The sequence below is a fragment of the Mesoplodon mirus genome, assembly GCF_964341445.2.
Source record: "Mesoplodon mirus genome assembly, chromosome: 3".
NCBI classification, from domain to species: Eukaryota; Metazoa; Chordata; class Mammalia; order Artiodactyla; family Ziphiidae; genus Mesoplodon; species Mesoplodon mirus.
This window is the reverse complement of record NC_138978.1, coordinates 123,108,251-123,131,304: the sequence shown is the minus strand read 5'-3', so window position 1 is coordinate 123,131,304 and position 23,054 is coordinate 123,108,251. Positions and strand designations below refer to the sequence as shown.

The following is a 23,054-nucleotide window of genomic DNA, read 5'->3' as shown; positions in this document are numbered from 1 at the left end:
ACTGTGCTTGTGGGAAACTAGAACCGAGCTGACACTGAGGCCATCCTCCTGCCATCCTGTGTCCTTTCTCCTTCCTTCCCTGCTGCACGGTGTCTTGGCCTCCTTTAGCTGAGGAGCCTCAGGAGTCCTCCTCCTCACTGAGCTGGTGTGCCAGCCTCTGCTCCTGTAGGGTGTCCCCTACATTTCAGGGCTTACCCAGGGGCTTTCCCACATGCCCATCCAACGTCCCCCCAGCACGGGCTGGCGAAGTGTCTACCTTGCCCGGGGTCCAGATGGCACTCAGTACTGATGACCCCAACTCTCTGCCTCTCCCTGCAGCCGTTAAGCACAGCCGGCGTCCTGAGCTCCTCCTCTACCACTTACAACAGGTCAAGGAATAGGCCTTGCTATCGGACCAAAGCCCTGAACTCCGAGGTAGATGAGAGCCTCTTCGGAGCTATCAAGGTAACCCTCACCCAGCCCCTCCAGGGAGCTGCCACTTGGAGGCAGTGACCCAAACTAGCGTTGCTCAGGACAAAGCTAGCTCTGGGCAGGCCAACCCCTCCCAGGTAATTCTCACACTGAAGACAGGGAGCGGTTCTGAGGCTCAAGTGCTTGAGCTCGGACGCCTAGTGGAGCCCAAGCAAACAGGGCACCTGGCTTCCTCCACCATGAAATCCTTAGGTCTTCACAGCATTTAAAAATCTGTTATAACTTTGAAGGGAGTCTCAGCTGCAGAGCGCTCAATATTCACTGTTTGCTCAGTGAGCGCCCCGTGATGGAAATGCTTGAGGGCCACTGGCCCAAGCTTGCAGATACAGACCAACATAATTTCCCCTCCATAGGAGAATAGCATCAGAGTGAAAAAACACAAAATCAGCCTTCTTTCCCAGTTGCTCAGCTAAAACAGTTACTTTGGGCTTCCCTGGTGGCACAGTGGTTATGAGTCCACCCGCCGATGCAGGGGACGCAGTTTCGTGCCCCGGTCCGGGAAGATCCCACATGCCGCGGAGCAGCTGGGCCTGTGAGCCATGGCCGCTGAGCCTGCGCGTCTGGAGCCTGTGCTCCGCGATGGGAGAGGCCGCAACAATGAGAGGCCCGCGTACTGCAAAAAAAAAAAAAAAAAAAAATACAGTTACTTTGCTTGGGAAACAGGCAGGTGTTTGTTTGCAAATGTCATCCCACCTAAGAGGCTGATGACTAGAGAAGGAGAGCCAGAGTGTAACTTGGAATAACCTTGGTACACGTGATGTTCAGACGGTAAGAAGGAAGAGAGGCAAGGAGTGAAAGAGGATGAGATATGGAGAGAAGGGTGGTGAGAGATTGAGAGAGGAGAGGGACACTGCCTGTATGTTATCTATGAAAGTTATTAGAGTAAATCCTAAGAGTTCTCAACACAAGGAAAATGTTTTTCTCTATTTCTTTAATTTTGCATCTATATGAGATGATGGGTGTTCCCTAAACTTATTGTGATTTTCACTTTATGATGGATGTAAATCAAATCAATATGCTGTACACTTATACAGTGCTGTATGTCAACTATGTCTCAAGAAAACTGGAAGAAAAGAAAAAAGAAGCAGAGAAAAACAAAAAAGACAAAAGATACCAGTGGTGGTGTGAATACTAGTGTGAATAGCTCTGGCTGCAGGCAGGCTGGGGAGACGAGAGTTGATGTCTACCCCTGCCCCTCACTATCCTCACTGTGAACAAAAAAGGACTTTCCAGAGTGTTCCAGATGGGCATCTTTATCCATTTAGAAGATGCCCACTCTGCAGCAGTTTCCTATTGACAAGGGAAAGAATCAAAGCAATGCACTTTCACTTACAGACGTGTCGTTTATTTGTTTTGAGTCCATGGGGAGTCTTCTAGTTAAAGTGAAGATAGATTTGGAAATGGCCGAGTTCTCCAAACTTAGTCCTGCTGACTTGCAAGAGTGTGCAGGCAAAGTAATGCCTATTCCTGGCCTGTCCTTTGGCCGTTTTGCTGGGTGAGAGTCCCGGAAGCCTCCCAGCCAGCAGTAGGGGGCAGAAGGGGCCTGTGGCCTGACTGAGTTGTGCCACTTGGAAGCAGAGATGGGCACCAGGTGGCGGCAGCAGTCCAGGGACGGGTGTGCAAAGCCGGATTCTCCAGACAGGAAGGACCTCCACCGAAGCCACGCCCCTGCCTCTACTCGGGACCACAGATACTGCGGCCCTGACAAACGAAAGTCTCTCCTGTGTTCAAAACTTCCTGAAAAGTGATTTCATTTTCTTATTATGTAACTCCTTCATGGTCAGAGCATTTTTTAAAAACCTCATATATCTAATTTGTATTCTCCTTGCTGAATTCTAACTCACTGACTTCCTCACCCCATTAGATTTAAGGGCAGGTCTCCACCGGGGCCATTTAGCTATTTCTAACTTCCTCCATATGGCTTTTTTGGGGGATGAAAGTAAATGAATCATTAGAAAGGATTAAAAAGAACAAATATCATAGATTGGATGAGTCTGTAACAAATTGTATGCTTCAAACCCACGGTGTGGTCAGGAGAGCTAATTCTTTTTTCTTTCGTAAACCACGGAGGGAGGAGAACCTAGAGAACCCAAATTTTCGTTCCTGATGGTTTTAGGTTAGGAATGGACGTTCGCTAGCAACCCTCCCCCCGCGCCCCCATCCCTCTGGGAGTATCTGTACAAGGTATAAGAAGCCTTGCTGTCAGAAGAGTTGGTCGGTACAGAGCACATCTGGCCATGTTCAAGGGCAGAGTACCCTGCTGCTCTCTCAGTGCCCTGGCTACTCTTGGTGGTCCTGCAGTCTGGGCCCCAGCCAGCCTCCCCTGCCACTGGATGGGGTAGAAACCCCAGGAGAGGGGAAGGCTGCACTTGAAGTTAGGGCTGACCAGCAGGAAGTGTGGTGACCAGCTTTTAAGCTGTCCTTCCTGACATCACAGCCTCTGACCCAGAGCGACAGCCCCATCGTGCTGCTCCGAGATAAGCATGTCATTCGGAAAACTCTCACTGCCCTGGGCTTGGACCACAAGCCAGAGACCGTCCAGCTCATCACCCGGGACGTGGTCCGGGAGCTCAAGTGAGTACCTAACACACAGAGCCGTTCCGCTGAGGACCTCTGCGTAGAGATGGGGAAACCCACCTTGTCTCAGTCTGTGATTGCAGACCCCACCTCTTTCCTATTCATTTCCCCCCTTTTGTTTCTTTGTTCTCCTGTTTTCTCCATTTTGGTTTCTTTTGTTTCTCCCCACCTTGAATCTATTACTGCCATTGCCCTTAATTCCCAGCTTCTTTCTCTTCCCTTTCTTCTGGCTGCTGTGGGTCCTATGGGGCTGGTAGAGAGGAGGTGCTTAGGGGTCCTCTCTGAGCCCCCATTAGCGCACTTTCCCATTCGTAAAGGGAAATGTCCAGATGAGTCACTTCCTTTTGGCTGCATCAAGAATAGGAAGCAAAGGGAAACCGACCAGATGCCTAATTAGCCCCTTGGCTTCTTCCCAGGCTCTGAGGCCAGAAGAGGAAATTCCCAAGGGCTCTTGGGTTCCTTTGGGATTAGCTCAGCATGGCTTCCTGACTGGAGCAGCTCCCTTGCTTGGGCCCCTCCTGTGGGGTTTAGGCCCAGCTCAGCCATTTGAAATGAGCCAACGCCATCACTCCGTGGTGTAACTCTTGTACCACTGCTTCATTCTCCAAACCGTTCTTCCTACTCCGGCTCCACTCGCTAAAAACCTGACTTCCCAGAAAATGCAGCCTGTGTCACAAGCTGGGGAGGCACGACTGGGACACAGCTCCAGGAGTACTGTCTGGTCAGCTCTGGCATCAAATGGCCAGATGTGGTAGCAGCCCTGCAGATACTCCTGGGGCCCAAGAAATGTCTCCTTCTTGGACTGGTCCAGTCCTAAAAAACAAGTTGGAGGTGAAGTTGCTGGTGACTTGTCAGGGCTGCTGAGAGCAGCATGAGATGCTGTCTCAGATTTAGATCATTTTTTGTTATTCCAGATCCCAGATGTTTGGGGCCACGCCACCCAGTGAACCACAAGATCTTGGCTAAGCCTCAGGTCCACTCGCTCATTCGTCCACATCCTGGACACCTCCCCTGAACCAGTTTTATTGGAGGAAGCTTAACTTCCTGCCTCCTAACCATGTACCTGTTAAATCGCCTCACCCAGAAACACCTTTATCCCCACCCCCCCGCCGCTCCATCTTTAACGTGTGTCATTTGTTTGTAATCATTACAATTATCTGTTGGGTTGTTGAATGTGTTGGGCGGCTAGAAAGGTCTATAGACATGTCTCTGACTATTGTTGATCAGAGAGTTTAATTAATATTTAGGGTTCAAAGCTCCTCTCTGGGCTGGATGCACAGGGATGTTTTTGTTTCTCACTGGCATCCACTTCATCCTTGTCTGGCATCCCCTTGCTCTTTTCATGTCATCCTTGAGGAATCATCTATTTTAAAAGTTCAATTCAACAACTTTATTATGAGTCCTCACTCTGTGCCCAGCACTGTGCCAGACACTGGGCTGCCTGTGGGGTTAAGACAGAGTCCGTATCCTGGAGGAGCCTGTGATCCAGCAAGGGAAACAGAAGTTGCCCACAACACTGGCAGGTAGAGCAGAGGGAAGGAGGTGGTGTATGTATGTATACATGGGGGAGGGTCATACACGGCGGCGCAGAGAAGGTAGCATATGAACTGGACCTTTTAGAAGAAGTCCTTAAACTGTCCCTTCTTTAGCCCGTGACGCTACTCCACCCTTGCCTGGGACCACTTTTCCCCAGTGGACCCGTTGCACAGTTGGCTGTCTCTCCTACCCTTGCCCGAGTCCCTGCAGGCGGGTGGGCAGTGATGAGGGGTGGGGAAGAGAGCCGAGCAGCCTGCAGTGTGGTGCTGAGAGCTTGCCCTCCCCTCCCCTCCCTAATTTTGTTCAATCCTTGTGTCAGCATCCCCACCAAGGACCCCTTCGGGGAGTCCCTTATCATGAGCCCTAAGGAGTTTGAGCGGATCAAATGGGCATCCCACGTCCTGACTAGAGAAGAACTCAAGGCCAGGGAGCAGGCCTTCAAGAAGGAGAAGGAAGCCATTGTGGTAGCTACCCCCGTCCCCCATCTATGCAGAGGGGGGTTGAAGAGAAGGGCTGGGGAGAGGCTGGCTTCCCACGAGACTGGGAGCTCTAGTTAGGGGACCATGAAATGGGGCGTGAATGTGCTAAAGAGGACATGTTGTAGAATTAAGAGTGGGCGTGGGAGGAACCGCAGGGCAGCGGGAAGGGCGAGGAAGCCAGGCTGAGAAACCCCTGGGCTCTGACAGTGCCGTGGGGTGAGGCGAAACTCATCTGGGGTCAACCGTGGCAGCCAGACTAGCGCCCAGGGCACAGAGCACAGGCAGCAAACCCCCACTAATCCCGACGTGGCTCCCACAGGATGCAGTGACCACACGCAAGAAGATCATGAAACAGAAGGAAATGGTTAGGAGGAACAGCAAGAAGCTCAACAATCTGGAGGAGGTGGACAAGGACAGGGCCCAGAACCTCCTTCAGAGAGCCAGGCAGCTGCAGATGGAGCAGGTGGAGGAGCTGAAGGACATGAGCAAGGTGAGCTCTCCATTCTCCCTACCGCCTCTTATCTCTCTTTCTCTCTCTTTTTTTGTTTTTTTAAATTTAATTTTATTTATTTATTTTTGGCTGCGTTGGGTCTTTGTTGCTGTGTGTGGGCTTTTCTCTAGTTGTGGTGCGTGGGCTTCTCATTGCGGTGTCTCCTCTTGTTGCAGAGCATGGGATCTAGGCGCCCAGGCTTCAGCAGTTGTGGCTCACGGGCTCTGGAGTGCAGGCTCAGTAGCTGTGGTGCACGGGCTTAGTTGCTCCGCGGTATGTGGGATCTTCCCGGACCAGGGCTCGAACCTGTGTCCCCTGCATTGGCAGGCAGATTCTTAACCACTGCACCACCAGGGAAGCCCCTCTCTCTCTCTCTCTCTCTTTTTTTTTTCTTTCCTTTGGCCGTGCCACACAGCTTGCGAGATCTTATTTCCCTGACCAGGGATCAAATCCATGCCCCCTGCAGTGCAAGCACAGAGTCTTAACCACTGGACTGCCAGGGAAGTCCTCTCTTCTCTTATCTCTTATTCACACACCTGACAGCATGGGCTCCAGCTGGAGACAGGGTGCAGGGGTGAAAGGTCAGGGTCTGGCCTTGGCAGGGGAACGGGGTGGAGAGCTGCACTTGCCACGTGCCTGCTGTGTGACCTTAGGCAAGTCACTTTCCCTCCCTGAGCCTCACTTTCTTCATTTGTAAAATGAGGGTGGTGAAACTACTTAGCAGAATTATCGGCAGGATTAAATATGCTAATATATGGGAGAGGCTTTGCGAACTGTGGGTTGATAAATGCATGTGAGGATGTTACTTGTATCTTATCCTGCTAGTTCAGTTCTGGCCACATATGGTGGTCCCAGGCAATTGGGTTCTTTTTGTCATTTTCAAAGCACTTGCCTTAGCTGAGAGCATAAAGAAGACTAGAGGTTCATTTGGAATTCCATTGTGTAACTCAACTGCATGTGGTTCACTTCCTGGCCAAATGAAAAATGCTGACTCCCCAACCCCTTCATCTACAGTTTCTTTCTGTCTCTCAGGTAAATCTTCTCTACTTCCTTTTATTTTCCAAAGCTTGTACTCCATAGTTCTTATTGATGGCTCACGGTTTTTCATTCCCTTATGTGTCATGTTGGGCTCTTCTAGTTTAAAAATCTAGTGGCTTGGCCTCTGCAAGAATGTTTGTTTCCCCGAAGTGTAGAACAGCGGGTCTTCACTCGGGGTTCATGGGTCTCTAAGGGGGACCATGAACTTCTGAAGTTTTATGGAAATTTTGTGTGTACAGATGCAAATGAATTTTATGGAGGAGAAAGCCCATGGCTTTCATCATATTCCCAAAGCGTGATCCATGACCCCTCAAACACTAAGATCCAATACCCTGAAAGACGCTATTGCTTTTTTTTTTTTTTTTTTTTTTTTTTTTGTGATGCGCGGGCCTCTCACTGTCGTGGCCTCTCCCGTTGCAGAGCACAGGCTCTGGACACGCAGGCTCAGCGGCCATGGCTCACGGGCCCAGCCACTTCGCGGCATGTGGGATCTTCCCGGACCGGGGCACGAACCTGTGTCCCCTGCATCGGCAGGCAGACTCTCAACCACTGCGCCACCAGGGAAGCCCCAACGCTATTGCTTTTCTGGGCTTGTGTGCGCACTCAATAGGATTTTGCTCCCATTTCTCCCCGCTCCAACTTCCACAGCCCTGTGATGCAATCCCCCCCCCCCCCATCCTTACTCCCAGGCCTAGTACCACAACTTTATTTCCACTCCCCAGATCATCCTCAATGCTAAGTGCCATGCCATCCGGGATGCCCAAATTCTGGAGAAGCAGCTGATCCAAAAAGAACTGGATGCAGAGGAGAAGCGGTTGGATCAGATGATGGAGGTGGAGCGGCAGAAATCCATTCAGAGGCAGGAGGAGCTGCACAGAAAGAGGCGGGAAGAGAGAATCCGGTAAAGAGATGGCTTTGGCACCTCCCTCTCTAAGTCATTTCCATGTGTCTTTAGGTCCATATAGCCTTGCAAAGGGGGAAGACGCGAGAAATCGTCATTATCCTCCTCTGTTATTATCTCAAAACCTTTATGGAGTGATTCAGAGAACCACAGAACTTCTTAAAGCTTATTTCCAAGATCACAACAGGTGCTTCATAATCTGGCCCCAATTCAGCCTCATTTTGCACCATTTCCTGCCATCCATTCTATGAGGCTTTCCTTCATTTCCCCCAACATGCCAGGTCTTGACAAAAGCTCATGACTTTTGTTGTTCCCTCTCTTTTGAATACCCTTCTCTTTCTTTTCCCCCCGAAAAACTTGCTCTCTTCCTTTAGTATGTAACTTTGCTGTCTCCTCCTCTGAGAAACCTCCCTCACTTCACCTGGCAGGCTTTAGGGCCCCCTTCTCTGGGTCCCGCCACACCCTGTTTATACTCTGGCACACCCCTCCTTGCACTGTGGCTCCCTGACCCTCACCAGGCTATTTGCTCACTGAGGGCAGGGTCCCTGTCTTATTCATTTCTGTAGCTTCTGGGCCTACCAGAGTGCTTGGACTGTAGTAGGTGCTTAATACATGTTAGAATGAGTACATTCAGTCCCCTTCATTTTGCAGGAAAGGACAAGTCCCAACGCTGGTAAACTAGAATCATAGTATCCTGGATTTAGAACGCCAACCATATAATTCAAGAATTACCTCTATAAATAGTCCTTGTAAAAAAGATAGTCATTGCACCACACTGAGTAGCAGTTCTTTCTCCCCATCTGTATTCTGTTCTCATGTACCATTCATCTTTGTACTTCTAGTAGGTACCTGGTTCACTATAGCAGGCTCCCAATAAAAGTTTATTTCATGGCCAAGTGGCTCTTCATTGTTTGCATAAACAGTTTCAATGAAAGGAAAATCCCTGCCTTATCAGCAGCTCTAATGATTTGACCTGGTCCTTATATTGAGTCTAAACCTGCTTCCATGTAACTCTTTTACTCATTGCTCTAGTGTATTTCATCTAGAGTCATGAAGCCATTCAAGATCTCTATCTGAATGTCAATCTCATACTCCTTCCTGGAGATTCTTACCCGAATCTGTGTCTTCTCCCACTCTCCCAGCCTTTAGTCATATAGCATGGGGCCTGGATGCTTCCAAGTTTATTGACATCCCAATAACACATAGGGAGTCCCTGGCAACACTGATTGTAGAATCTGGTTTCTCTGCTTTCCTTTGTTGAGCCAGGGCACTGCTGAGTGGAGAGACTTCCTCAGACTCAGCCCTGTCCACCCGCAGCTGACGGTCTTAAAATATACAATTGGGTATAAGAAGGACACTTAGCAAACTAGGCATGGGAGATGGAGTGGGAAGACGAGATACACTGGGTGATAGCAGATGCACCAGAGACAGGAGAAGTCATGGGCTTTTTTTTTTTTTTTGCGGTACGCGGGCCTCTCACTATTGTGGCCTCTCCTGTTGCAGAGCACAGGCTCAGCTGCCATGGCTCATGGGCCCAGCCACTCCACGGCATGTGGGATCCTCCTGGACTGGGGCGCGCACCCGTGTCCCCTGCATCGGCAGGCGGACTCTCTACCACTGCGCCACCAGGGAAGCCCAGTCATGGGCTTTTTAACTCTGGGAAGCTCTGTGAATCCAGCTTGAGAAGGTCACTCCCTCTGATTACTCTGGGAAGGCTTGGGAGGTGGTAGGATTTCAGAAGCTCTTACACACTGAAAGGGAGAAGGTGTATTACAATGTGGATGCCTCTTGGGCAAACAAATGAAGTGAGGGAATATCAAGAAGGGTGAGGGGCTTCCCTGGTGGTGCAATGGTTAAGAATCCTCCTGACAATGCAGGGGACACGGGTTTGAGCCCTGGTCCGGGAAGATCCCACATGCCGTGGAGCAACTAAGCCCACGAGCCACAACTACTGAGCCCGTGAGCCACAACTACTGAAGCCCGCGTGCCTAGAGCCCGTGCTCTGCAACAAGAGAAAAGTACAATCTATGAAAGAAAAAAAATCAATAAAGTGGACTGCATGAAATTAAAAAAAAAAAAGAAAAAGAAGGGTGAGCCCCAGAACCAGGAGTTCAGAAGGGAGAGGACCAACCTGCCAGGACCCTCTGGGGAAGGACTTTGGTCTGGGTTCATGAAGCATAGCCATGTTTAGGGGGCACTTGTCACATTGTTCCTATGATGCCTCCCGTCTTGGGGGTTATTTGGGTGGAGGTGAGAACAGAGAGACACAGACCCTTGGTTTCTAAGACACCGTGGCACTGTTTCTTCCCAGAGGAAGAAGGCACATTGTGGAACAGATGGAAAAGAAGCAGGAGGAGCGATCGCTGCTTGCCGAGCAGCAGGAACAGGATAAGGAGCAGATGCGCGCATATATGGAGCAGCTCCAAGAGGAGGATCTAAGGGTAACAGGGCTGCCCAGATAATGCCAACTTCCACCGGCAACAGCAAAAAAGCCCTCCAACACTGTGGGGTTTGAGCGTGTGGGCTGATGTTCTGTCAGGCACATGCTCATTTCACATCATTGTCACCATCAACTTTTTATTGCCATATGAAACTTGTTTGGCTGTGGAGTCATGCTGGGGGAGGAGCAGTGATTTGGATACCGTCCCTGCCTTACTGGGACTTGGGGTCCAGAACTGACATATCTGTGTGAATGGACACATGAAGGAAAGATATGGCTACATGCTTCGCACAAATAAACATAGGGATGTTTTATTGTCTTCCCTCAATTATCTAGGGGTATCATAGACTTTGTAGGTGAACAGTAGCAGTGTCTTAGGTCTAGACTCCCTGCTGTTGCCTCATCCAAAGTACATTGCATCCCAGTGTCATTAATTGTGTTGAGGAGTCACACCCTTTTTTCCTGTTAGCGTAAATATAATTAGTAAGCATATCCATTGCAAAAGAAATGATGACACACCTGTTCAGACCAGGTAGACTTGAACAAATCTTCTTCTATTGACCTTAGCTGATCTGCTGCAATATACAAACGTCCCTGGCACTGTGAGGTACATGGCATGCATTTGGGGCATTTATTCTTTTTTCCCCTCAATTTTTCACTTTTAAAAAATTTTATACACACAGACAAGTTGAAAGAACTGTATCACACCCATCAATGCTTCACCTAGATTCAGTGGTTGTTAATCTGCCTGAGTTGCTTGTCTCTTTTAGATGTATATACATATTTTGATATTGTTAAACTATTTGAAAGTAAGTTGCCAACATCTTGACAATTTGCTCCTGAATGCTTCAGCCTGTGTCTCTGAAGAAGGACATTTGCTTACAAGTCAACAACACCATTATCAACAAAATTAGAATCCAATGATTCTATAATATCGTTTAATATTTACTCTACACTCAAATTTTCTCAGTTGTTACAAAAATATATTTTCAGTTATTTTCTTTCATTCAAACCAGGATTCAGTCAAGGTTCACACATTGCATTCACTAAGTCTTTTTAGTCTATTTTGATCTAGAAGAGTTCCCTCACTCATTCATTCATTCATTCATTCATTTTTATAGCACTGATATTTTGAAGCATCCAGGACATTTGACTTGAAGAATGTCCCACATTCTAATTTGTCTGATTATTTCCTCATGGTGCCATTTAACTTGTGGAACACATATTCTTTTATTGTTCTCCTCCTTCCCCATGTTTATGGGTGACTGAGTTGTCATCTCCCAGTGAATCTGATGGTGAGGAGTGACAGGGGGCCCTGAAGGATCTCATGGGGGGCCTTATAATTATGAGGGCTTCTTGAGCACTTGCAGTATGAGGATCTGTGTGAGGGGTGGGAGGCTGATCACCAGATGGTCAGGGAAGATGAGGGGCAGGCAGCCTTGTGAACTGCTTGAGAAGGGGAGCAACAGGGCTATGAAGACAGACAAGACCTGGCCAAGCTCCTGGCTCAGGAGAGAGAGGGAAAGGGACAGGAAGGACAGTTCTGGGGTAGATATGCAGGAGACTGGAAAATCCACCTTGATTGTGGGGAATGGACATTGGTGGGTTCATTGAGAAAGTTCCAGGTGTCACTGAGTCAACGCAATTACTCCAGTGTTACATCATTGTCCTCTTCCTGTCCTCCTAGGCACTCCCTAAGTCTCCAGGCAGTATCATTGGGCAGAGATAGAAACCTCTGCCTCCCCAGCCTAGAACTGGGTCATCTCACGGTGATGCAAGGGCAGCTTTCCCCACCTTGCTAGCAAGATGGAGAGAATGAAGGGAGTTTATCTGGGGTTGCTTTATGATGGCTTCAAAGATGAGAAACAGGGGAAGTCCTGGTTTCTTGGAAATGAAATGAACCCACAAAAACAACAAACCAAAAAGTAAATAAATAGGCAAAGAAGTAAGTAAATGTATGATTATATGTATGTCATAGATCAGAAGTCAGCAGCTTTTCTAGCTTTGAGGGTCAGTGGGATTAAATACTGCCTGGGGTACCAATGGCATGCGCAAAACTGATGGGAAGAAGGTAGGAAGGAAAGGAAGAAAGGGAAAAGGGGAAAGAAGAGTGTGGGAGTTGGAGTGTGAAGAGGGGAACTGTGGCGTGAGCAAGGAGGCAGGTGCCCGGAGAGTGAGAGGATGCTGGCGGCCCTGACTCAGGCACCACGTGGACCTGGGGGGAGGCACACAGCACTGTGCTGGTCTGGTTCAGGAGGCTTCCTGGAGGAAAGAGCCCTGCACTGGGCAGTGAGCCAAGCTGGGGGAGGGTCAGCAGTGTTGCCTGGGATGCGTCAGGGCAGAAGCTGGGCTGAGGAGGAGCTGGGAGGCCAGGTAGGGGTTAGTCTTTGAAGAAATGGAAGGAGCTGGGAGCAGTGTGGGAGGTGGGGTGAGTTGATGGGTAGGGGAGTTTGAAGCAAGGAGTCCAAGTTTGAGACGATAGGGAGGCCACTGCCCAAGGTCCCAGTGCCCCTCCACATTGGGACCTGAGGATGTGCTCAGAAGTGGTCTGATCACTGGGAGCTTTCAAAGGCTCAGGCTCATTCCTTAGAAGGGATCTTGTCACTCAGGGTGGTTGGGATTCTGATGTCCATCACTCACTGTTTTTCTCTCTGAGGTTTTTTCTCTTTCTCACTTGCCACTCACCTCGGCCCCCTCTTCCCTGCCTCATTAGTGAGTATTTGCTGTTTCCCTCTCAGTATTGGGAAAGAGAATAAGTGTTACACATGGTCCCTGTCCTCTGGCTGGGACAGAATGAACACACAGGAAGCGAATGGGATCCTCACGGCAGCATATGATCAAGTCCGAGGAGGTGTGGCACCATGTTAAGTCTCAAAGGAAATTCAGAAATGCAGAGAGAATGAAAACTTGGGGCAATCAAGTAAGAGCTCCAGAGAAGATTGGAACTTTAGTTTAGACAGACCAGGTTCCAAAATTCTGGCTCTGGAGTTCATTAGCTGTATGGCCCTGGGCAAGTTGCTTAAACTCTGAGCCTCAGTTTTTCCACCTGTACAAGAAAGATAACAAGGACTACCTTTCAGGGTTTTTGGGGGTATATTTAGGTGCTAGAGGTAGGTTATATAAAGTGTCTTATGAATAAAAAGTACTCAATTAGTGCAATACTCTATTTTATCTATTTTCATCATCACTATTGAACAGAGACCAAAGGTTTGGGTTTGAATAGGGGAAGGAAATTGAAGGCAGGAGGAAAGCATAATGAACAAAGGATAGGATTTTGCCTGACATGGGGGAGACACTGAGTAGAATTTTAGGAGCCTCCACTTCCTGAGAGTTCAGAGAGATCAACAGTGTCAGGGGCTGCCGCAAAGTCAAGGTGGATGAAGACTGCAAAGGACCATTTGGCTAGAAGAGGTCATTGATGACCCTTGAAAAAACAGCTTTAATCAAGGGCAGTAACTGGAGCTAGACTTCAGAGTGTGCATCTCTCTCTCTGCCTCCATCTGTGTCTCTCTGTCCTAATAGGCCAGTATCTTTTGATCTTTCCCCTTCTACTCTGAGCCTCTCTCCCTTCGGTGGCAGGACTTGGAACGAAGACACCAGCAAAAGCTGAAGATGCAGGCTGAGATCAAACGCATCAATGACGAAAACCAGAGGCAGAAAGCAGAGCTGCTTGCTCAGGAGAAGCTGGCAGACCAGATGGTGATGGAATTTACCAAGAAGAAGATGGTAGGGATCTGCTTACTGATGCCTGGGACTTCTGAGCAGGAATGGAGTGTCTGTCTCAGGGAGATGCAGGCATGAGAACTAAGCTAACTCAACAGAAGATAGTTATGTCATCATCCTAAAATTCATGTCCTTAGTTCAAGGGCCTGGCTTCTTTTTCTCTTCAACTTGGCCAGTCCCCTTGTTCATTACCAGAGAGTAGCCTGGAAAGGACACCCCAATTAGGGTGTTATTGTCCTTGTTAACACCTTTGATTAGAAGTTGGGGTGAGGGTCAGGTGCAGGCGGGGAAGAAAATTAAAACTATTGGTGAAAGTAAAGTTTTCGTGGATTCCTCATGACCTGGATAATTATATCTTCAGTAATCAATCATGAGTCAGCTGCCCCATAAATTTCTCGTGAAAATTCCTATATTGGGTATCCATCCTATACTGGAGGCTAGGCTCAGAAAATAGAGCCTTCAACCACCACCCCCTGTAGTACTTGTAAGAACAAATGCACCATGGAACAGGGAGCAATACCCTCGAACAGTTATAGGGAGATGCAGCTCATGAATGTGTGGACTCATTCTGGGACAAGAATGAGTAATGGCATGATTGGGGTCTGTGAGGAATGGAGGACAAAAGGAAGCTTTTAGACATGGTTTGGATGGAGTGAACATGGATTTCTATAAGAAGAGAAGGAAAGACTTGAGGTGGCAGGAAAGTTATTCAACTCCTCATGCGTGAGTCCTGCCTTCCCTGCTAGCTTTGAGGTTCCATGACAATTCCATACTTCTCTATGGTAGGGTTTCTTAATTATGGGCAGGGGGAGGGTGTGGGTGCAATTGGAAAAGGCATATTTGATATACCTCTATACTCCAAATGCAAACGATAGAAAATGAAGCTCAGCAAAGCTCATTTATTGGCTTTGGCTTCCTTACTGGATGCCAGAGATATGCAGGCAACAGAGTGAGAACGCGAGACTGGGGACATGGGGGTTCCAGCATACTAATGATCACACAACTACCATTAATCAAGCACTTAGTCTGTACACAGGCTCTGTGCTAAGGGCTTTGTGTGTGGTCTTATCTAGTCATTACAACAACCTTGTGAACCTAGTCATTGACTGATTGAAAAGATCCTGAAAGCTTCAGTGTGTGTCCACTATCAGACAGGCTGAACGTACCTAGAGTAATGTTATGTACAACATATGGAACTCAGCAACTGTTTCCCTGAATGGGCGAAGGTGGTGATAATAAGCCAATCACGTGTTGGAATTGGTGAACAGTTTCACTGGCTGCAGCAGAGAGTCTCTGGTGATTGTGATGGGAAATGAGGTAGTGAGATGATGGAGAGCTGAGAGCAGTTGTTGGGAATGCCTTGGACCTTGAGCAGAGCTGGAAGTGTGGAATGATGAGGAATTGCCATTGATTTCTGAGCAGGAGAGGAATATGTCTTGTCTTCATACATGAAAATGTCATTGGCAGGAGGAGCTGGGAAAGGCAGGAAACTGGCAAAGGGATCGGGCACTTGGGCATGCCCACAGCCCACCAGAAGTATCCAAGTATATCACAAGCCCTTCCCTGACCTCACAGTGGTCTCTGCTCTTACAGCCGGGGCTGCCGCTTTAGAGCTAAAGGCAGAGACTGGTGGTGGAAGCCTCCAGAGTTCCCTGCCCTGCCATCTAGGGCAATGTGGAGCAGAGAAACCAGCTTGACACACAGCCAGCTGTGCACAGCTCACAAGCTGACAACTCATTGGGTGCACAGAAGTCTGGAAAGGTGGAATGAGGTTAAGGAACATTCTTTGAGGGATGATCACATTTCCACCCAACCTAAGCCATTATTAGTCTTATGACTACCCAAGAATTGTAGTTGGGAAGCTGTGTATGGAAAGCTTTTAGGGATACGTCTGCTCATTCAGAGAAGTGGCAAAGGGAGCTAATTTTGGTAGTTCATTCCTTAGATATCTTCTAACCACTGGGAGGCCGCACATCGCACGGTTGGCCATTTGCCCAAAAGGACTAATGAGATAACTTCCACCTCCTGTACTTTACATGACAGGCAGGAAGCCACAGTTGTTACCTCTAGAAACTTGGCCCAGCAGCCTTGCAACCTGGAAATTGTGAAGTAGCAGACAGAGCATGAAGGCTGGGCTCACCTGCATTTGAATCCGTTTGGTAGTTTACTAGCTGTGCCATCTTGGACAGGACCCTTGAATTCTATGAACATCAGTTTCTTTATAATATCAATCTAATGAGATGTTGTGAGGACCATCTGGGATATTACAGGAGAAGGCATTTTTTTTTTTTTTTTTTGCGGTATGCGGGCCTCTCACTGTTGTGGCCTCTCCTGTTGCGGAGCACAGGCTCCGGATGCACAGGCTCAGCAGCCATGGCTCACGGGCCCAGCCGCTCCGCGGCATGTGGGATCCTCCCGGACCGGGGCATGAACCTGTGTCCCCTGCATCGGCAGGCAGACTCTCAGCCACTGCGCCACCAGGGAGGCTCAGGAGAAGGCATTTTGTAAGCAACGAAGCATCTTACAAATGCCGATTAGTTTCATGTCAATGCATTGCTAGTCATTTTGCCCTACCTTAAAAGGAGTCAGGAAGGGGTAGGGGGAATATTGAATAGACAACGGGCTCAGTTTCTCTCTGCAAGTCTGGGGCAATGGGAGCCATGCTGTGAGGCCTTTTCTTCCTGGCAGGCTCGAGAAGCAGAATTTGAGGCTGAGCAGGAGAGAATCCGGAGGGAGAAAGAGAAGGAGATCACCCGCCTGAGGGCAATGCAGGAGAAGGCCCAGGATTACCAGGCAGAGCAGGTACCTATTCAGTCTCAGCTTCTCTCGGCCTCTCCCATCCCCTTAACTATTCCTTTGACAGCCTGTAGAATGGTCTCAAGGCTGAGGGTATAGAAGAGAGGATGCAAGTTATCTTCAGTAGCTGGAGGGCGGAGGGATGGGCCTGCTTCCAAGCCTATGGCGGCAAGGATCGAGAAGTGTATTACGTGCTTAAGGTCCAAGAGAAAGATTTTGGCTGCCACATAAAGAACTTTCAACCTTAACTAACCATTGAAATGTGTCACCAGAGGAAACTGTGCCATCTCCATCAGTAGCAGTTATTAAATTAGAAGCAATCGCAGGACAGCCGGGAAGTGTTTCAGGTATAAGGAAAGCACTGGGATGAGCTGGGGGTGGGGGAAGGACAAGATGACCCCTCAGGGTATCTTCTGACCTGAAAGTTCTATGACAGGATTCCCTTTATTCTTTCCTAGCATAACCCTGCTGCTAGAGAAATTCGGGGGGCTTCTCAAAGTAAGCTGGGGCAGAGTCCGAAGTAGGTGTCTTCCTAAAGGGACCTGAGGGTATTTCACATCCTCACTGGTCTCCCCACCCTCTCCTTTCCCAGGATGCCTTGCGGGCCAAACGCAACCAGGAGGTTGCCGACAGAGAGTGGCGCAGAAAGGAAAAGGAAAACGCACAGAAGAAGATGGAAACTGAGGCCAAACTGCGGAAAAGTCAGCTAGAACAGGTGGCTTTCAAGGAGCACGCTCTGGCCGTTCAGGTGCAACGGGACCGGGATGAGTTCGAGAGAATTCTTCGGTAGGAGGAGCTGGAAACCTCAGCTTCCCTTCCTGGTACTGTGGCAGGGATGGTCCGTACTGGGTGGAAAGGCAGTTTCTGGCATGTCCATGGACAGATGTGCATCCACCTTGACTAGGTTGGTGGGGTCATTCTAACTAGATGGATAATTGAAATATTTCAAAGACACTTGAGCCAAGAATTTTATTAAAGAATTGGAAAATAGCACCTGGAAGTGATTAAGGAATTGGGGATTATAGGGATTATTTCCCCGGGAGCATTAAAAGTGTAAGTAAAGGTATAAATCTGATCCCTTCTGCCCTCCCCACCTCCATGTCCCTCGACAAGTTTGGGCTGAAACTGCAGCAGGGGAGGTTGAAGAGAGAGGGAGAGAAGAACTCACACACTCAGGGTTGCGAGTCATCAGAGCAGGGCTTTGAAGGAGGTCTTTTGACAAATATGTACTAAGCACGTAAAGTCAAGGCTCTGTGTTGGATGCTATGGGAGATATAAGAGATGAATAAAACACCATTCTTGCCCATTCATCTAAGAAGGATGTTAGAGACTCATATTTGGATGGACTTCACCTGTATTTCTCCATCTTTCTGGCCTTGTCAGCTCTTTGTCCTTTTATTTTTGTTCTCTAAGTTGGCTTAGTTATAATTCCAACACATAAGTGGAAGTCAAGTGTTCCCATCTCTCACTGTCTGTCTCCCTTCTCCTACACCAAAGCAGTGAGCAGTCTCAGTAGTTCTACTTTCTACCAGTTAGATCTGCCACCACCTGACCTGGACCCTGAGACGTTCTACTGGCTCTAAGTGTTCTGGCCTAACTGGGAAAGACTCTCTTCTTGCTCTGATCCAGACTCTATAACATCAAAAAAAATTTTAAAGGAAACAAACAAGGGAATTCCCAGGCTGTCCAGTGGTTAGGACTCGGCACTTTCACTGCCAGGCCCATTTTTGATCCCTGGTTGGGGAAATAAGATCCTGCATGCTGTGCAGTGCAGCCATTAAAAAATAATAAAAATAAAATAAAATAAAATAAACTAGGAAATAAACCAAACAAAATTTTAATTAGGGTGAAGGGCCACAAAAATTACAGAAGTTATGCTCAGATAAGTAGAGATTGAGTGATGCAGCCTATCTTTCTTTTTTTTTTTTGAATTTTATTTAAGTTATTTTTTTATACAGCAAGTTCTTATTAGTTATCCATTTTAAACATATTAGTGTATATATGTCAATCCCAATCTCCCTATTCATCACACCACCACCCCACCCCTCTGCCACTTTCCCCCCTTGGTGTCCATACGTTTGATCTCTACATCTGTGTCTCAATTTCTGCCCTGCAAATTAGTTCATCTGTACCATTTTTCTAGGTTCCACATATATGCATTAATATACAATACTTGTTTTTCTCTTTCGGACTTACTTCACTCTGTATGACAGTCTCTAGATCTATCCACGTCTCTACAAATGACCCAAGTTCGTTCCTTTTTATGGCTGAGTAATATCCATTGTATATATGTACCACATTTTCAGTATCCATTCATCTGTCGATGGACATTTAGGTTGCTTCCATGACCTGGCTATTGGAAATAGTGCTGCAATGAACATTGGGGTGCATGTGTCTTTTTGAATTATGGTTTCCTCTGGGTATATGCCCAGTAGTGGGATTGCTAGGTCATATGGTAATTCTATTTTTAGTTCTTTAAGGAACCTCCATACTGTTCTCCATAGTGGCTGTATCAATTTACATTCCTACCAACAGTGCAAGAGGGTTCACTTTTCTCCACACCCTCTCCAGCATTTGTTGTTTGTAGATTTTCTGATGATGCCCATTCTAACTGGTGTGAGGTGATACCTCATTGTAGTTTTGATTTGCATTTCTCTAATAATTAGTGATGTTGAGCAGCTTTTCATGTTCCTCTTGGCCATCTGTATGTCTTCTTTAGAGAAATGTCTGTTTACGTCTTCTGCCCAGTTTTGGATTGGGTTTTTTTTTTTTTTTAATTTTGAGCTGCATGAGCTGTTTATATATTTTGGAGACTAATCCTTTGTCCGTTGATTTGTTTGCAAATATTTTCTCCCATTCTGAGGGCTGTCTTTTCACCTTGTTTGTAGTTTCCTTTGCTGTGCAAAAACTTTTAAGTTTCATTAGGTCCCATTTGTTTATTTATTTTTTTTATTTCCATTGCTCTAGGAGGTGGATCAAAAAAGATCTTGCTGTGATTTATGTCAAAGAGGGTTCTTCCTATGTTTTCCTCTAAGAGTTTTATAGTGTCCAGTCTTACATTTAGGTCTCTAATCCATTTTGAGTTTATTTTTGTGTATAGTGTTAAGGAGTGTTCTAATTTCATTCTTTTCCATGTAGCTGTCCAGTTTTCCCAGCACCAATTATTGAAGAGACTGTCTTTTCTCCATTGTATATCCTTGCCTCCTTTGTCATAGATTAGTTGACCATAGGTGCACAGGTTTATCTCTGGGCTTTCTATCCTGTTCCATTGATCTATATTTCTGTTTTTGTGCCAGTACCATATTGTCTTGATTACTGTAGCTTTGTAGTATAATCTGAAGTCAGGGAGTCTGATTCCTCCAACTGTGTTTTTTCCCCTCAAGACCACTTTGGCTATTCGGGGTCTTTTGTGTCTCTGTATACATTTTAAGATTTTTTATTCTAGTTCTGTAAAAAAATGCCATTGGTAATTTGACAGGGATTGCATTGAAACTGTAGATTGCTTTGGGTAGTATAGTCATTTTCACAATATTGATTCTTCCAATACAAGAACATGGTATATCTCTCCATCTGTCTGTAACATCTTTAATTTCTTTCATCAGTGCCTTATAATTTTCTGCATACAGGTCTTTTGTCTCCTTAGGTAGGTTTATTCCTAGATATTTTATTCTTTTTGTTGCAGTGGTAAATGGGAATGTTTCCTTAATTTCTCTTTCAGATTTTTCATCATTAGTGTATAGGAATGCAAGAGATTTCTGTGCATTAATTTTGTATCTTGCAACTTCACCAAATTCATTCATTAGCTCTAGAAGTTTTCTGGTAGCATCTTTAGGATTCTCTATGTATAGTATCATGTCATCTGCAAACAGTGACAGTTTTACTTCTTCTTTTCCAATTTGAATTCCTTTTATTTCTTCTTCTCTGATTGCCATGGCTAGGACTTCCAAAACTATGTTGAATAATAGCGGCGAGAGTGGACATCCTTGTCTTGTTCCTGATCTTAGTGGAAATGGTTTCAGTTTTTCACCATTGAGAACGATGTTGCCAGCCCTAGCTTTAAGTTCAATTTCATCTTTTTCTAGGTTAGCATCTGGACCTAGGGTCTCCAGGGCCATGTGACCACCACGATGGGCATCTCCAAGTGCTAGGAGTGTCTCTTCCATGGCCAGCATTCCAACTTTTCCTACTTCAAGAGCATGGCCTCCTCTATGGCCTGTATATGGACTTCCTGCTTCTGGACAGAGTGATGCCTTTAACTGTCAGCCTGTTGACTAAGCAGAAATAGCTGACCTTCCCTACCCAATGGTTCTTAGAAATGCCTGGCAGCTTTCAAAGAGTACTGGTGCCCAGGAGCCAACTCCAGAGATTCTTATTTAACTGGTCTGGGGTGAGGCTCAGGCATCAGTAGTTTTGAGAGTCCCAAGATGATTGTAATGCAGCCAGCCTCCAGGATCCCTGCCCCAGCCCTGTGAAATGACCAGGCCCTTCCCCGTTTAGATTTCCAATTGCCTGCCACCCCAGGGGCTCTCTAATGACACATACAGTTTCCCCATTTCCACCCTGTTTCACATAATGTGAAGCAATAGAAAACTGCTCTCTATATAGGAAAATAATGGCAAGGCAAGGAGGATAATCTTTCTGCTTTCATAGATGTGTCTGAGCAGTGGGGATTTGGTGTATAAGTACAGAGGGGCAAGGAAGTCAGCAGTTTTCTTCTGATAAACCTGAAAGGTATAGAATTTTAGGAGGTGTCTACATGGTGTAAAAGAGTTGCTGAGCACTGAGAGGACATGCCATGCATGGTGGAGCTTGGAAGATAGCTAGAGGGAAATGAGTCTGTGAAGTGGTGCTTTTGGTTGGGGTATGAGTGACCTCAGCTGAGAGGTCCTGGCCAAAGGTGATTTTACATTTAGTTTTTATTTTTGATTACATTGAGGAAGAAAGAAGGAGTTAGCTCAGGATGGCCTATGACTGCATTTCCTCTGAGATGTGAATACATTTCATTTGAGTTTTTTTTCTGGGGACATCTGGTCTACATTAGCCGTTTTCCTTCTGATGTCAGGGTTCATGAAGTTTTCTTGCGGAAGAGGCTCCTGAGAGTCGTAAGAAAAATCAGAGATAACAGGCTAAGTTCCTTCTTCTTCCAGCAACTAAGAAGAGCCAGCATTGCAGAGTTTACAACTTCTTTGAACTTCCTAAACATCCTCTTTGTTGGTTTTGTTAATATCATTATTATTGTTAGTGGAAAGGAAGGAAGAGAGAGAGAAAGAAAGCTATCTCAGAACAAGCTGGAGAGGAGTTAGGTATCCTTATAGGAGAGAAGAGTAGGAACAATAGCTTCCAGTGGGTGACATCCTGGGTGTAGGGCCAGCTACAAAATTTTCAGGGCTCAGTGAAAAACGAGAATGTGGAGCCCTTTGTTCAACAATTAAGAATTTCAAAACAGTGACATCAGAGCCTTAGCTCTGGGCCCAAGTGTTGGGCCCTTTTAACATGCCCATGGCATAGAGTCACATGCCATGAACCCGGGCCTGGCTGGGATCAGCCTTTGGGGCTGATCTCTGAGCCACAGAAGAGGAGGGCCTGAGTGTGGAGGGCCTTGGTCTCTGCAGCGTGTCCCCTGGAGGAGCCTACCCAGCAGCTGCCCCAGAGACTTCCCTGGGCTGGGACAGCTCAGCTTAGCCCATTCGAACGTGTCCCTCCTCTAGGGCTCAGAGAGAGCAGATTGAAAAGCAGCAGCTGGAGGAGAAGAAAAAGGCCATGGGACGCTTACAGTATGCCAATGAGCTCCGGCGCCAGGTGCGGGAGAACCAGCAGAAGCAGGTGCAGGACCGGATCGCCACCTTCGAGGAGGGCCGGCGCCTCAAAGAGGAGGCCCAGAAGTGGCGTGAGCGCATTGAAGACATCAAGAAGAAAAAGATAGAGGAGCTGAGGTGTGCTGGAATCCCTTCCTGCCCAGCTCCTCTCCTCTTCCCCAGGGAGGTGGGCTGGGAAGTGTGGGATTAGGGGAATGAAGGGATGGTGACAGGGATGCAGGGAGGGCCTTCCTCCTGACTCCAGGCCCACATGGGCTGTGGCCCTCTGAAGGGGGCTCCTGGAGAAAGTTCCGGGATGGGGTCTTCCTGGCTCTCTGGGAACTCCTTGGCAGGATGCTGGAGCCTTGACAGGGATGTGTTTGGGGGATGGATGGGGGGACCAGGATTGGAGTACAGGTCCCTAGATTCTGTAAACACCTGCTTCCGCTGCCTCCTCTTTGGTCTCCTTCTCTATCCCTACCCCTTACACCCCTTACACCTGTGTTTCTCCTGCAGAGCCACCGGCCTTCCTGAGAAGTACTGCACTGAAGCTGAGCGCAAAGCTAACAACCCACCCGTCACCTCTGTGTACTGAGGGTGCCTCTCTGCCCCTCGGGATGCCTTCAGAGGGCAGCTTCCTCCCAGGCTCTCGGTGTCCATAACTGCAGCTAATCTAGACACTTCTGAGTTACAGATTAAATCTATTCTACTTCTGTAAGGAACAGTCCAGCTTTCTTGCTGTGGGGATGTGGCTGCCACGGGCACTTAACGAGGAGCAAAATAGGTTATGGGAGCCCCAGGTTGTGGG

The 23,054-nt window shown here is 47.5% G+C and overlaps 1 protein-coding gene across 2 annotated transcripts; it reads left to right on the top strand.

Moving 5' to 3' along the window:
* Positions 1-210: 210 nt before the first annotated feature.
* Positions 211-22,964, top strand: CFAP45 (cilia and flagella associated protein 45). Of its 2 annotated transcripts, XM_082613200.1 has the most exons (11): positions 211-444; positions 2,909-3,045; positions 4,904-5,048; positions 5,383-5,553; positions 7,314-7,492; positions 9,804-9,933; positions 13,512-13,658; positions 16,344-16,457; positions 17,044-17,237; positions 22,160-22,384; positions 22,763-22,964. In XM_082613200.1, the coding sequence occupies exons 1-11, from the start codon at positions 289-291 to the stop codon at positions 22,839-22,841; spliced, it is 1,677 nt and encodes a 558-aa protein (XP_082469326.1). In that variant the 5' UTR covers positions 211-288; the 3' UTR covers positions 22,842-22,964. The 2 variants fall into 2 exon arrangements, with proteins under 2 accessions (XP_082469326.1, XP_082469327.1); XM_082613201.1 differs by lacking the exon at positions 16,344-16,457.
* The last annotated feature ends 90 nt before the right edge of the window (positions 22,965-23,054 follow it).

What these genes read in the sequence shown, in the direction of transcription:
- CFAP45 (XM_082613200.1), top strand. Translation starts at nt 289, where the DNA reads ATGACCCCAACTCTCTGCCTCTCCCTGCAGCCGTTAAGCACAGCCGGC. An exon ending in AGGCGGGAAGAGAGAATCCG is followed by an intron (nt 7,493 to 9,803) that starts GTAAAGAGATGG and finishes GTTTCTTCCCAG; the next exon opens with AGGAAGAAGGCACATTGTGG. An exon ending in AAAAAGATAGAGGAGCTGAG is followed by an intron (nt 22,385 to 22,762) that starts GTGTGCTGGAAT and finishes TTTCTCCTGCAG; the next exon opens with AGCCACCGGCCTTCCTGAGA.